This window comes from Leuciscus leuciscus (genome assembly GCF_965113295.1).
Source record: "Leuciscus leuciscus genome assembly, chromosome: 9".
Lineage (NCBI taxonomy): Eukaryota > Metazoa > Chordata > Actinopteri > Cypriniformes > Leuciscidae > Leuciscus > Leuciscus leuciscus.
Window position 1 is genome coordinate 30,744,357 of NC_138733.1, and position 14,949 is coordinate 30,759,305.

At 38.8% G+C, this 14,949-nt stretch overlaps 1 protein-coding gene across 5 annotated transcripts in view; it reads right to left on the reverse strand.

Moving 5' to 3' along the window:
* robo1 (roundabout, axon guidance receptor, homolog 1) overlaps nucleotides 1-14,949 on the reverse strand; it is a 258,365-nt gene that overhangs the window by 141,145 nt on the left and 102,271 nt on the right. For all 5 annotated transcript variants that reach the window (XM_082180880.1, XM_082180878.1, XM_082180879.1 and 2 more), the window contains one exon: nucleotides 6,759-7,085. In XM_082180880.1, the coding sequence (XP_082037006.1) occupies nucleotides 6,759-7,085 (327 nt within the window). The remainder of the gene's footprint in view (nucleotides 1-6,758; nucleotides 7,086-14,949) is intronic.

The window sequence follows — 14,949 nt, forward strand, 5'->3', positions numbered from 1 at the left end:
TTCACCCAGGATGGTCTCAAACAGGTACTGGAAGACGGACAGGTCACACTCAAATAACGACGCAGGCGTCTGCTGTCTCACCCTCGACTGTCCGAAACTATTTCCCTCACACGGCAATCCATCCTGAAGTTGTCATCCATCCATCCAGCTCTCTCCACCACTCATTACTGCGGTGAACTTTCCGACCCTGCTTCCATTTGTCCATCTCCCCTCGTCCATGAGCTTTGCAGTGGGAGATCTTTGTCTTTGACAAAAAGCAGAACAAAGCCCTAAAATTGCTTGACACCATTACTTTATCTTCTCAAGCCACCGTCCGCTGGGTTCCTTGATAATCCTGCAGCCTCCTTGTGTCGGGTTCAGACAACACAATATTTTAGCAATTTTAAAATTCTTGTCATGTTGTGGACAAGAAACATTTCATGCTTCCCAACCAATCCTCGCTTGCACCTTTAAAGAAGTGTGTGATGTCATCGAGGAGGAGGAACTAGCGACTGACTTCCGAAAACAAGAACGTAAACAAACAAGCTACTGACGTGGCGTGTTAGCTTAATGCTAATTTCAGTACTTGCCGGGTTGAAAAATTAAACATGCTAGTCTTTCTCTTGTAACGTTGTGAAGCGTTGCAGATGCGGCGTCGGTTGTTATCCACTATGACACACAACAGCCATTGACGTTTACGAATCGCCCTACGTCAAATGGGTCGCGCCAAAATCAGGTGGATATCATGTAGTCTGAACCCGGCATTAGTGAGGGTTAAATTAGTTATTTTCTACACTTACTGGGCACTGATATCCTGTCCCAAACAGGGATGCTACTTTTCTTTTCTTTTTAACAGAGCACAGCTGCCGCAATTAGGGATGCACAATATTACAATGCCGATCACTGATAATTACTTCCAAGTTATGGCCAATAATAAATAAATGTCTTAATTAAAATTATTTTACCAAAAAATATTTACATTACTAAAAATGTAAAAAATAAAATAAAATTAAAAATGGCCAACGTAATGGCCAATAACCTAATAAATAGTCAATATTAACATAAAATAAACAAATGTATTTAAATTAAATGTATTTAAATTACTTGACCATTTAATTGACTAAATAAAAATAAATTGTTCAATATGTTATATCTCTGACTTTTTATGCCACTAGACTGAGATGTGGGAATCACATGACTGAATATGCATGGCAGATGTTGCATGGTTTGGGGGCCTGAAGTTGAGGCAATTATCCATATTAATGCTAATCAGGTCGAGTACAAAACAAGAGCTAGTGTGGATCTCCAGAGAGCATGATAACATGGGGAAAACCAGGAAGAACCTGCACTTATCTTCTCTGGTCTCTTTTTTATTTCCGTCCATCCCCCAAAGGCTGTCGGTAACTCCCCTCAGCGCTGTAATTAAACATCGCAGATTAGTTTTCCTTGTAATTTCTGGGCATCTGCAAATAGTCCCCGTGACGCTTAAGGAGAAACACACCCACTAGCCAATTAAAGAGAGCCGGTTTGCGACGATTACCCGTACTGACAACTCAAAAGCAGATGTGAGGAATCCTGTCTTCCTTCTACTCTTGGATTGGGAATACACGTCAAACATGGTTCATTTTCTGCAGGGTACACTACGCCGTTCTACTGTTTTCAGGGAAATAGGCCGCTGCTTAGCTTACCGCCGAGTCTGAGAGCCAAAATCTGCCGCCTACGCGTCTCTAGCCCAAAAAAAACACGCAATTAAATTAATTTCTGAAATGTCAGCAGAGGTATGAAGAGGGCTGGAAGGATCAGGGGACATTATAAATGCGCTAAAGAATCCCGAAAGAGGATTCTCCAGGGACTCAAACCCTTGTCCTCTATAGCTACAACGTGACTCGCTCTTAAAAACTTAATGAAACACAAATATTCTCAGTACAAACAGTGGGAAGCACGTTGGCACTAGCTAGGGGGAAGGACAGGGAAGTGAATTCTGCACAGCTATGTCTGTCTATCTATAATGGAAACGGGTTGGTTTGAATATCAAAGGCGGAGGGAGCACACAGATGTAGTGGAGGGGAACATTCTGTGAGGGAATAATGAGGGGTGTCACCCAAACTTTCAGAGGACGAACGCCAACTGTCCCCTCAGTTTCACAGACGAAACGTCAACTTCATTTGTGTCTCCTCCTTAGTGCCAGATACGAATCTCTCCTGAAACTTTTTGGGACTTTCTGCCAAGTTCACGGAAAATAATATTACAGAGCGTAGTGGAAATGATGCGAAAAATATGCAGGAATGGGATAAAGGAATGGCCGCAAGCTAGTTTTGAACTCGCAAATGCTCACATGAACGCTGCATCTCGTCGTTTTAGAGCATATGTGGCATCATTATACAGCATTGTGGAACCAGATTATTTAATTTTTTTTATCAATGATCAAATGCTCAATTTGAGTTCTTACAGAGATTGGGATTTTTATACATGCATATATATACACTGGATGGAATGATTTCACGAATTAATAAGTGATAAATTTTTTCTAAGACCAGGACTAGAGAGCACTTTAGACCGTTCCACACGTCCTGACGGGGTTATCAGGGTCTAGCGCACTGATCCACATTCCCGCCGCAGCCCAAGAACTGGAAGAGTACACTATAATTAGAGGCTTTCCACATGCTGCAGTTGGTTAGCATGCTAATAAAGGACAAAGCTGACTTTTCAAAGAGTACTACAGGTAAAAAAGTGAGAGGTTTGGGAAAATATTATCTCTTTTTACACATATGCACTGCAAATCTGACTTCTTAATAAGTTAACTAGCCTACTCTTTATTTGAAAAAAATGGCTACAAGATACACTACACTAAGTTTGGGATCAGTAAGGTTTTTGAAAGAAGTCTCCTATGCTCACCCAGGCTAAATTATTTAATCGAAAATATAGTAAAAAACAATATTATTAGATATATTATTACTATTATCACCGAGAGTTGAAAAATGTTCAACTTTGGGTAAAACGTAGCGCTCATCACTGTCACTTTTTACCCAGCCGTCCAATCACAGTGGAGGGGCGGGACAAACACCACACCGACCAACCGCCACATCCCACTTTTACTAAGACAACAGATGTCAACAACAAGCACAGCAACAGAACAAAATCATTGAAAACAAGAGCCAGAGCATATGTATCAACATTTTTTATATTCAGAAACAAACTATTTGTGAAATCAGATACTAGTAACACTTCCGCGGATATTCAGCAGCAAGGGGTTTAAAGAAGAGCGCCTGACACTCTCAGCTGGCTAAAAAACACTTTGGTGGACACGTCTTTACTTAAGAAGCAACACTGTCAAGTTAAAGAATATGCCAGAGCAATAAGAAAAAAATACACTTATACTCAATATATAGGCTAATCTATGGAAAAAAGTACATCTGACTCAGTGTTGATTCTCAAATAAATGTATCAGTTTTTAAACAAAAAAAAAAGTTTAAAAAAATGATTAGGGATATGATTTTTGCAGTACATAGAGCTATGACTAATCTAACCTGTTTCATACTGTAAGTAGTCATAACAGTAAAGTGACACATTAGCGCCCATCAATCTTTTAACAATCTCTCATTGTCATTTATGCGGGTCCTGAAACTCCCTTTTCTTTGATCGTCATTTTTACAGCTGTTTTTAGAGTGCGAGAACCTGCAACAGACACGTCTGTCATCCTTAAAAACGCAGCCTGATACTACGCATTACGCAATGCGTGGCCCGGAGCCATCGGGGTGAACAGTGAGCTCTTATGGATAAAGCCAGCCCCATCTTACATTCCTCTCTCTCATTCTTTGTTCCTCTGCGAGTCATTATACACTAACAAAGCGTGACACATGAAGCATTATAAGCCTCCAAGTTTCATATTGAAAGGAAAACATGGAAACAAAAGGGGCAAAATCCAACTTCAGGGCACACAGAGCAGAGCGGATACCCGGATTGACACATTTTACCTCAGCGTGTTGCACAGAGCCTCCACTGTACGTGAAGTTAATAAAAACCCACAACAGATCTGCGCTAAGCGTCGTTGCCTGGCCAAACATGGCTTGTTGAAAGTTGGATTAGATTTACGGTCCGCCGGGAGTTGGGGCGATCGTAAAAGCGGGATTATTAAAATAACTTTAGAAAAAGGAAAGATTGTGTACACAGTGTTCAAACTGGATTCTAGTAAGAACGGGATAGGCAGAACAAATACGTTAACTTCCTTTTCGGTGGTTTTCTTGGCTATGGCTCGACTGACATTCCTGGTGTCAGTCTGAATAAGTAGGTGAGTGTTGATATCTGAGAAGTGATAGATTTCTTTTTGCCTCTGACACTGTCTGTCTAGTTTTGGATGGAAAAAGAGGAGTTTAGGTAGGAATTCTACTACCTTCCTGTCGTAGGTTTCCATCATGGTTGCCTGAACGAGGTAATTACATGCATGGCGGCGGGACAGGGGGGAGGAGGGAGCGGACAGGCACTGAGGGTTTTGAGCTTTGCCACTGTGTCATTATGGTCCTGTTTGAACCTTATTCAGAATAAGCAGCCCGAAGGCTGCGGCCAAAACAGCCCGAGCTTTTCCTCATGTCGGGCCAAGTCGTTCGCCCGCCCGCCAAGCTTCTTGTTTTCGTTCTTACAAAAAAAAAAAAGAAGGCCTCCAGAACAAATAGCGTACAGTATATCAACCCTCTGTTTGATATACCGCATGATATTTTCTCACTTTTTAGTCTCCAAGCTCACATCATTTTCCCACCAACACAAATTTATGTTTCTGTTTGGCCAACAGAAGCTAGTAAAAGCATTGCAATTTGCACTGGTATCCTTATGAAAATGTACTATTTATCAATTATTATTTGATAAAATTTACATTGCTTTGTTCATAATTTAAATTCATGATTTTATCAGGTTAATTGTGGTCTTCACAGTTAAATCAACCATTACTAGACTGCAAAAATTGTTTTCTTAATCAATGTTTGACCTAGTTTTAGGGCTGGAACTTCCTTATTTTATTTACTGGAACACAAGATAAATTTACTTGAGAAGAGAGAAAAAAAAAAAAGAAAAAAAAATCAAGATTTTTTTTAAACTTGAATTCAGTTTATTTCTCTTACCCCATTGTACAAATATTTTTTTTACAAATATTCAAGCATAATGGTTTACAAAATTAAGTAGATGTCTAAAACAATAATAAAAAAAAACAATTCAGAAAAAAGAAAAATTCTCTGAACACCACTGTGGCAAGTGGTTTTCCAAAGTTAATAGCCACAATTGTGACATTGATACCATAGGGAAAAACTGCTATAGATATTTTTTATATTATCTCATAATTTGGCAGCAGATAAATTAGGCTGCTGTCACTTTAAGACCTGAAGCGCGGATCCATTATACTGTTACACATGCGTTTTCTTTCTCAATTGTCTACGTTCATTTAAAACATAACTGACTGTGTTTACATGAATACTCGCCAAGACCGGGATTTTGACATTATTTTGTGTGTATGCGACTGTTTAAGCCCAATAAGCAGCGAAAAATAACTCAATTTATTACTGTGAGGTGTACTTTTGCACTGCTTTATGTTCACACACTTTGGAAGTGAGCACAAAATCTGCGGGAATAATTCAAATTATGTACAATCCAAAGCCGAAATACAAGCCATGTAACACCAACAATATTCATTCGGAGCAAATGAAAGGAGTGAGTGAGTGGAGGCGGGTTTGTGTATCAACTATTCTGCTGAAAATTAGTATTGGAAGCGTTTCAGATACTTCAGCATCGAAAGGATCGAAAAATCTAGTTTATTATTTAAGATGCCATTTTTTAAAAGACTACGACTGAAAAATGATTTATTACCTATAAATATATATATATAAATAGTACATTTCCATAAGGGTAAGATCTTAAGAGTAAGACATGCCATTGGTAAACACTACACGACCAACTCACCCCCCTCCAGGTCCACCGCTGACTCGATTAGATTACAACAAGAGGCTTGGTGACAGCTCCTAGGCATACTTGAAAAGCGGTTGATACCTGAGATCAGTCCTTTCAAGCTTAAAGAGAGACGGTATGTAATGCATATCACGTCCAAGTCCAAGGAGAATCGCTGAAAACCGCAAGTTTTAAGCAATAAGCCCATTTAAACGATCTACTTTGCCCCTCTACACAAAAACATTTTTGTGAATCCTTTTTTAAAAAGGATAAAAATGTACCCGGTTGATGCACAACTCATTGAAATTGAAAAACTACAAATGCCAAATAGACAAGAGAGATACAACACGCCTCAATAAAGCGTAACAGATAAAGGTAACTGCTATCTTGTGATCTCTACTGTAAATATCATAAACTATTGTGAGTTAATTTATGGCTCGCGACCACCTACTGCGACCTATTCTGCTCTCTTCATGCCGTCTGGCCCGTTTCCTCTATCAGGATCACCATGCAGGTCCAGTGGCACAGTCACATCCTGCCCATCTCCAGCGAGATTATCCGACCCACTGAGTCCATTGAGACCCAGAGACCCAGGAGGAAACTGGAAACGCTTTCTATTCAGCTGGAGGGGCTACAGACTCTCTTAGATTCAGTGCAAGGCCAGGAAAGTCACAAACACAAAGCCAAATTAAGACTGGCCTGCTTTCAAACCCCTCCTGGAAGACGATACGACTTCTATGAAAGAGAACTGCTAAGAACTCATCTGAAATCTTAATATCATATACTATAAATATGTAGACATCCATAAACCGCGAGAACCCAGCGCGATAAGAAAACAGCCAAGCACTTACTTGCTACTTCCAGTGAGGCGTTGTGGCTAACCGCTTCTCCCAGGTAGTTACGGGCCACGCAGACGTAGGAGCCTTCGTCAGGTTTGCTGCGACGCCCGTGTACGATACGCAGGAAGAAGAGAGAACCGCTCGGCAGGAGCATACGGTGGGATCGAGGGTTGTCCCGGTCCGTTTCCACACGCTCTCCATCCTTGTACCACTCCACGGTCGGGGTGGGCCGCCCTTCAGCCTTGCAGTTTAGGGTGGCGGGTTCACCTTTGGATACGATCAGATCGGAGGGGTGTTCCACAATGCGGGGTGCGGAGTCTTCCTGACGCAGACGGGATCCTGACAACAAAGAGAGACATGTTTGATTAAAAAAATAATTATAATACGATTTTTTTGTATATATATTAGGAGAAAAATTTTAATATGTTAACATTTAGTAACATATTAAAATATTATATTGAATAATGTATTAAACAAAAATTATAAATTATTTTTAAAAATGATATGACAAAAAATACATATATAACATCATATATATATATATATATATATATATATATATATATATATATATGTTTTTGTATAATATATTATATTATATTACATTAAACATGTATTAATACATTTAAATATAAATAAATTAAAACTTTTGAATGTTAATTTCGAGGTGATATGCAATTTATATGATTTAATTTTAATTTAAAAACATTTTACATTCCAATATATTATATCATATTTAATTTAATTGTATAATCTAATACATTTAATGTGAAATATATTATCATATATAGTCAATCAATCAGAATGAAAAAAATAATCAACACTGTTATATAAAATGTAATATTTCAGATGACGATTCATAGTGGACAGTCCGCTTCCTCGAGTTTCAAATGCTAGCTCAATGATGCTGTTCTCATGTACGAGCACAATCAATATTAGAGTGATATTAACAACGATCGATTTTCCAATGGGCTTCAGGTCAGATGAGATTCTGTTTTGTATCCTAATGCAAATTCAATACAAATAAAGTGCACCGCTGACTAGATCCAGATGGATGTATCCCAATATTTTCATGCCTAAACGTGCTGACTTTTGGCTACAGGAGACATTGGCTGAACTCAGCACATGATGTCATGGGGATGCATTACATTACATTACAGCACACACTACTGGTTTGTCTTTCCTTGTTTATTTAAAGGAATAGTTCATCCCAAAAAGGAATTTATCATATGCTTGCCCTTACCAATATGACTTTCTCTCTTCTGTGGAGAAAAAAGTATTTCCATTCAATGGAAGCGAATGACGACCAACGCTTTTTGAACAAAAAGCATCACAGATTCCTTTGAAGCCATAGATTTGTATTCAGATGCTAAAATTTATATGCACATATTCAAAACGTATAAATGAGCTTCACTTTAAATGTTGAAAAGTTGGTCACCATTCACTTCCATTGTATAAAAAAATATCTTTCAAAGAAGAAAGAAAAACACAACTGTTTGGAGCAATGTGAGGGTGAATAAATGAAATTGAAATATTCAGTCATCATATGCTCACCCTCACCTGTATGATTTTCTTTCTTCTGTAGGGAAAAATGTTGATGAATTTCTTTCATACGATGGAAGTGGATGTTAACCAGAGCTTGTCGAACCCGAAAAATGAAAAAAAGCACACACTATGTCTCTTTTTTAAACCATACTATAGCTTTGTATTTGGACAATAACATACGAGCATACTCAAATCATACAAATGATCTAATGTTGAGAAGTTGGTCACCATTCACTTTCATCGTATGGAAGAGCAGCACGAACATCTCTTTCAAAGGAGAAAGAAAAACCACGGTTTGGAACAACATGAGGGTGAATAAATGACTAAATCAACCATTCCTTGAAATTTTCTGAATGTAATTCCTGAAGAAGGTGTTGGTAACTTCCTACGAACATATTGGTGTGGTTTTGACAAACACAAAAGCTCTGGGAGGGAACGAACCCCTTCATTAAAGAAATCTCTCTGTTCTTTGGACTGCGGCAGACCTGTGCTTAAAACCAAGCCACTGTCATTTCAGTGGTGCGCCACTTCCCTGATCAAAGACGTGAAATGAGAGGGCTGTAAAGTTAGGGATGAGGGGGTGTTTGGAGGAAAAGGGAGATAAGAGGCATTATAGAGAGACACACACATCAGACAGCTTCGTGGAAGTCTGGGTTTGTGTGTGTGTGCGTTTGAAGGGTGGAAGTGTAAAGGAAGCATAGTCACTGCGTAGGGAAATACAAAAGTAGCTAAAATTGGAGACAGCCAATCTGCCTTTTTGGGCTTAAGTCGTTTGCTTGTGTTCAGAGACCAGTGAACTGCACCCGTAAGACCTGGTTTATATGCAAATGAGGCTTGCATCTTTAATGCCTAACGGGTACAATATAGTGTGTGTGTGTGCATCTCAACACTGCCCTTCGGAGTCCATTCAGCCCCAATTAAAAAGAGGTAGGATTAATTGGCAGTGCAGGGTCAAAATACATTCATCCACCCCGCTCAAACCCCCCACCCCCGCTTTTCTCTCTCTTCATCCCATCCCCCGTTCCTTATATCTAACTATCCCTCCCTCCAGTCCTTCTGTGAAGGGAGAGCTCTGCAAGACAGCGTCTACGACCATTAAATCATCTCTAACATCAGTGAGAGTTTGCCCGAGGTAATGCATTCATTGATTTGCATGTTTCGGAGCGGAATTGTTGGCTCTCATGTTTACAGTATGTGTAAATACGTAATGGGAAGATAATGAGCTGTGCTTTCTGATGCATACAAACACACTGCGGGCTCGCAGGATGATACACTACCAGTACTACCACTCCCAAAAGACACAGAGTGAAGGCAAAATAGTAATTGTTTGCATAGCTATGCAGCAATAGTGTTTGTGTACAGAAATTACCTGATATTGTTTATACAATCTGATTATTAGCAGTGTTGGGTAAAGCATTTAAAGTAATTACTTTTAGCTAAAGTAAAGAGTTGCATAATTAGATGACTTTTTTCAAGTACCAAGTAAAGTAAAAATTTTACTCTTGCATTGCCAAGACAAGATCTTGACCAAAAATGTATTCTTGATGGAAATAAATGTTGTGATGTTATTTCCGTTAAGAGGTGCATCCATTTTTGGTCAAGATCTTGTCTTGACAATGCAAGAGTCCAGTGCTCTGTAAAGGCTCCTCCAGCTCATCCCAATGAATGAACTTTCGATGAATTTAAGGTCTGAACTCAGAGGTGCCCATTCATGTGTGAAAATTATTCTTCATTCTTTCACAATTTGAGCCTGATGAATCTTGACATTGTCATCCTGGAATATGGCCATGATGAGTCTTCCTCTTCCTATATGGTTGTTTAAGAAATGATAAGCTACACACTCCATCAATTGCGGTTAGATGAATTCTTGCCAAACATATAACATACTAGAAACATAATAATCACTGAAAGAATGATTAAATCATAGACTCTTAAGTATTTGCCTGTTTATAATAATAATTTTGTCATATTTGATTAAATATTGCATCCAATAAGCTTTTTTTAAGCAATATATTAGGCATTTATTATATTTGCAATATATTAGCCACCCAATGTTCTTTAGATATCAGCATCAATAATAGCTATTAAAAAACCCATATTAGTTGCCTATAATAAAAGGAATGAATAATGAATGAATGGTGACAGAGGAGGAGATTTCTAATAGAACAGAGTCAGAAATAATAATATGAGGAAGACAAACGTCTCTCGGATGGATCATCTGCATATTAAGTAAACCTGCACAGATCTAGCTCTTCAATCCTGTTAAAGCAGCCTGACTTAATCTACACTGAATACATGCGCTTAGAGTTTGAGAAGCATCCAGGCAGAGAGAAAGTAAAAACCCTTCCCCTTCTCCACCCTTCCCCTTCTCCACCACCCCCTCTTTCAGAAGTGCTCACGGGTCCACTCACAAAGTCAGAGAGACCCCACTACATGCAATATTCCCACTGCCCTTTGAAATGCAGAAGTCCTGCTCTCGCTCTCGGCAGACCAGCCGTACTTCTGATATTTATTTTTTTATATACGGTGGAACGCTGCATATGTCCAATAATGAGAGGTACTGCTGAGGGCGGTGCCACGTTACACGGTGATGTGTTTAAAACTTTACACGGTGTGAACAAGACAAAATCCAAAGAAAGAAAGAGAGGAACAAAAAGTGCATCTACTCTTGATCTCAGTCTCTCTTCATTGATAAAATATGTGTTTCTTTCTAGTATTTCTTTCTCAGCACTCCGCTGACTCTTTTCATGTTTATTTCCACATCTGACTGATTTCTTCCTTTTGCTTGTCCACTGCTTTTGGTCTCTGTAGCCTTTCTTTTTCCCCTCATTTTTTTTCATCCTCTTTCCTCCTGTGCTCTTTCCTGTTTTCTGAGAATAAGAGATGAGCTAATCAGCTCCATGGGCTCACCGGAGGGACGCTGGGAATTCTGCATCTAAGATCTGATCGATCGCTGCCTGGGGCAAGAATCATTTTCCTCCTCTCAGACTGACACACACACACACACACACACACACACACAACATACTCCATACATACACATGAAGTACGCTCAATATGTGAGCCCGTATCTGTCTCGCTATCCTTCTATCACTCCACTTTTCCTCGTCGGGCTGAGGGAAGCCACAGGAGGATTGCTTTGGAGGTAATTAAGGAGAGAGGAAAACTCGGACCAGGCATTCAACAGTAGCCTGAAAATCCCTTACTCTGGTTGATTTGATTTCAAACATATGAATGCTGTCAGGCAATCATACCATTGCAAATTTAATGTACATGGAGTTTTCTAAACCAGGGTGAAAGATTGTCAAAGATCATATAAACTATATATATATATATATATATATATATATATAAAATATATATATATATATATATATAGAGAGAGAGAGAGAGAGAGAGAGAGAGAGTTTATATTTATATCAAAAGTAGCAGTCAGTATCTGGTGTGGCCAGTAGCTGCTTTAAGTACTACAGTGCATCTCATCCTCGTGGGATGCATCAGATTTGCCAGTTCTTGCTGTGAGATGTTACTCCACTCTTCCATCAAGACATTTGCAATGTTCTCGAGGGCAAGTATGGACTTGCTAATAGATACATAGACATGCTACTGTGAACATGTAAGATATGCAGCTGCTGCATAAATAGACATACATAAATCCTATTGCAGATCTAGGCAAGTGGAGCTGGGGGAGGTGGAGGAGTTCAGAGGAACTCTGATAGCACACAGCAGGACTAGCTTACAGACAACACTGAACAAGACATAATGTATATCTATCTATCTATCTATCTATCTATTAGGGGTGTAACGATACACGTATTCGTATTGAACCGTTCGGTACGAGGCTTGTCGGCGGGTCGTGCGCGGCAAGCGCTCATAATGTAAGAGACGCCGGCGCGACCACAACATTGCCCAACATCACATGGCAAACGTAATGCAAGCGGAACGAAACTGCTCGTTATTGTGTGGTTGAAGGACCGTTTATCAGTTTGGACCAGTGCAGCGCGAGCCGATCGTGATCATGCGACACTGTTACTACACAGCGCTAATAAGAGATCCAGTAAAGAAATCATTTGAATTCGCCACAGAAGTAATAACATCGCTGCGAGATCTAGAGAGAAACATTCACATTTCTCCGTATATATATATATATATATATATTCGTATTCAGTAGCTCACAATTCTGCCTGAAGGTGAGGAAAAATAATTTTGGGTTGATCTATAATTGTTATATCTGGGGTCTTCTTTAAATAGAGTGTGTGTGCGTGTGTGTGTGTGCGTGTGTCTGTGTGCACGTTTGTTAAGTTGCCCGAGAGGAATGGAGAGCATATCGGCGGGGTGCTTTCACTCTAGTCTGCCTTTGCAATTAAAAAACTCCACACACCTCTCAGCCATGTTAACCTACACAGCTCTCAGCTATATTCATGCATAGTGCAATTACATTACAACCTACAGTGTAGTTCACTTCATTTATTTCCACACAGAGGGGAGGAAGGGAAGGGAAGAGAGAGAGAGAGGTGTCACATGGCAGTTTTAATAAGTTCAGCTTCAGTGGCTGCATTAACTTCAGATGGAAATGAGCTTTTTTCAGTGAGTCCTCATCAATGAAGAGACGAGATCCTGCCAATGAGAGAGAGTTACGGCCAGACACAGATCGCCTGAGGACGCCAAGGTCATACAATAAAGAATAAAAAGAGATCAAACAAGAAAAAATATAGAGTATATGCATGTATGTATGTATGTATGTATATATATATATATATATATATATATGTGTGTATATATGGCTGATTGATAATAGTAACTTCCTGGTGATGTGTTAATGTGTTGTGTCATGAACATGGTATGCACAAATGACCTGGATACTGTACTCTGCCTATGTGTGCACTCCCTTATCACGACTCATGAGATAACCAAACAACTCTGAAATGCATGCAGATATACATGCACAACTTTTCAAAGGCCTTAATAAAGCTCAAAATTCCCCTTTCCTGCAAACATGCCCTATAGCACACCGCTGAAACAAAGGAGAGTGTGACTCACTGTGCAGGACTGCTCTGCTTCTTCAGAACCTCTTTAAATCACCGCTGGCCAAACTCCAATATGAGTATTTGAGCAAAGATAAGACGGCCGCACCACGGAGGGCCGCGGCCTATTTGTAACACCATTAATCGGTGATTAACAGGTCATTTAGTGGGATTTATTGGGCAAGATAAGCACAGGGTGTGCATTCTGCCTTTTCACAGAGATAGCCTAGCAACACCTGTACTAGTCGTAAAGATGAGTCAAAGAGTCGTAAAAAACCAGAGCGCGTGTCTGCGGAAGTGTTAGAGATCGGTGAACTCGACCGGCATTTCTTGTCTGTCATGTCCCATGTAATTAAAGCTAAAATGCACACAGTACTTGGTTTTGACACAAATGGCTAATTAGTTGTTTTTGAATGAATCTCATCCATATATCTATATCTATAAATATCTAATTGCGATTTTTCAGACAAAAGGTGTGATTGCGGTTGAAAATGTGATTTAAAATACATTTGTGCTGCAAGTTTACTGTGCTTGTTTGTGGGGTTGCACAATTTGCGATTATATATCAATATGATTATACTATTTATTCATTTTAATTATTTATTTCTCAATTTACAATAACAACAGTAATTTCAAATTTTGTTTAATGTCTTCAAATTATGATTTAAAAAAAAAAAATTCTTAACAATAATCAGTGTTGGGGAAAGTTACTTTTTTAAGTAATAGATTACAATATTGTGTTAATCCTTTAAAAGTAACTAAGTGCATTACTTAGTTACTTTTTATGGAAAGTACTGTTACTTTTGCATTACTTTTTCTCACCTGGACTGGGCTTGCTTGTCTGTTTTATAACAACTGAAATCTTGTTTGAAAAAGTAACTCAGATATTTTTTTGTACATTTAAAAGTAATGTGTTACTTTACCTGTTACATGAAAAAAGTAATCTGATTACATAACTTGCATTACTTGTAATGTGTTACCCTAACACTGATTCTAATAAGAATAAGTTATCATTGTTGTTGTTATTATTATAAATAATAATACATTTTATAATAAATTGTAATTATTATTATTGTGGTTGTTGTTCTCATCATTATTACTCTATTATTACTACATTATATACGCGCAATACATGTTTCTTTATTTAAATTGCATCCTTTGCAATTTGTTAATCGTACTACGCAATATCAAAATCAAGCAGCCCTAATACTGGCTTTTCTACATGATATGCAACATGAATATCTCATTAATTAAAGTTAGCCTCGACAAACTCAAAACTTTGTTTGTTTTTGCGTTCAAAGCATTACCCACATTTTCACATGATCTAGGGTTATCGAGGTACAATTTAGCGTATCAATAAGCTCAGAATGTGACACATTGACAAAATAACCAGTCAAATTCCCAGCCAAAGCACTACGAAGCATTTCGTACAGTCTGACAGCTTCATAATGTACAATCTGACAGTTCACATTCATAAAGAGCAGAAAAAGCAGTGGCCTCATTTGAGAGCTCGGAAAAGGACACTGCCACTCTTGGTCGTTTGACGTTATTCGAGAAAGCGCCATTGAAGCTCTTCAGAACGCAGACGCCAGGGCTCATATTTCAAATTCAGAATTCGCATCACGGCCTCAGCC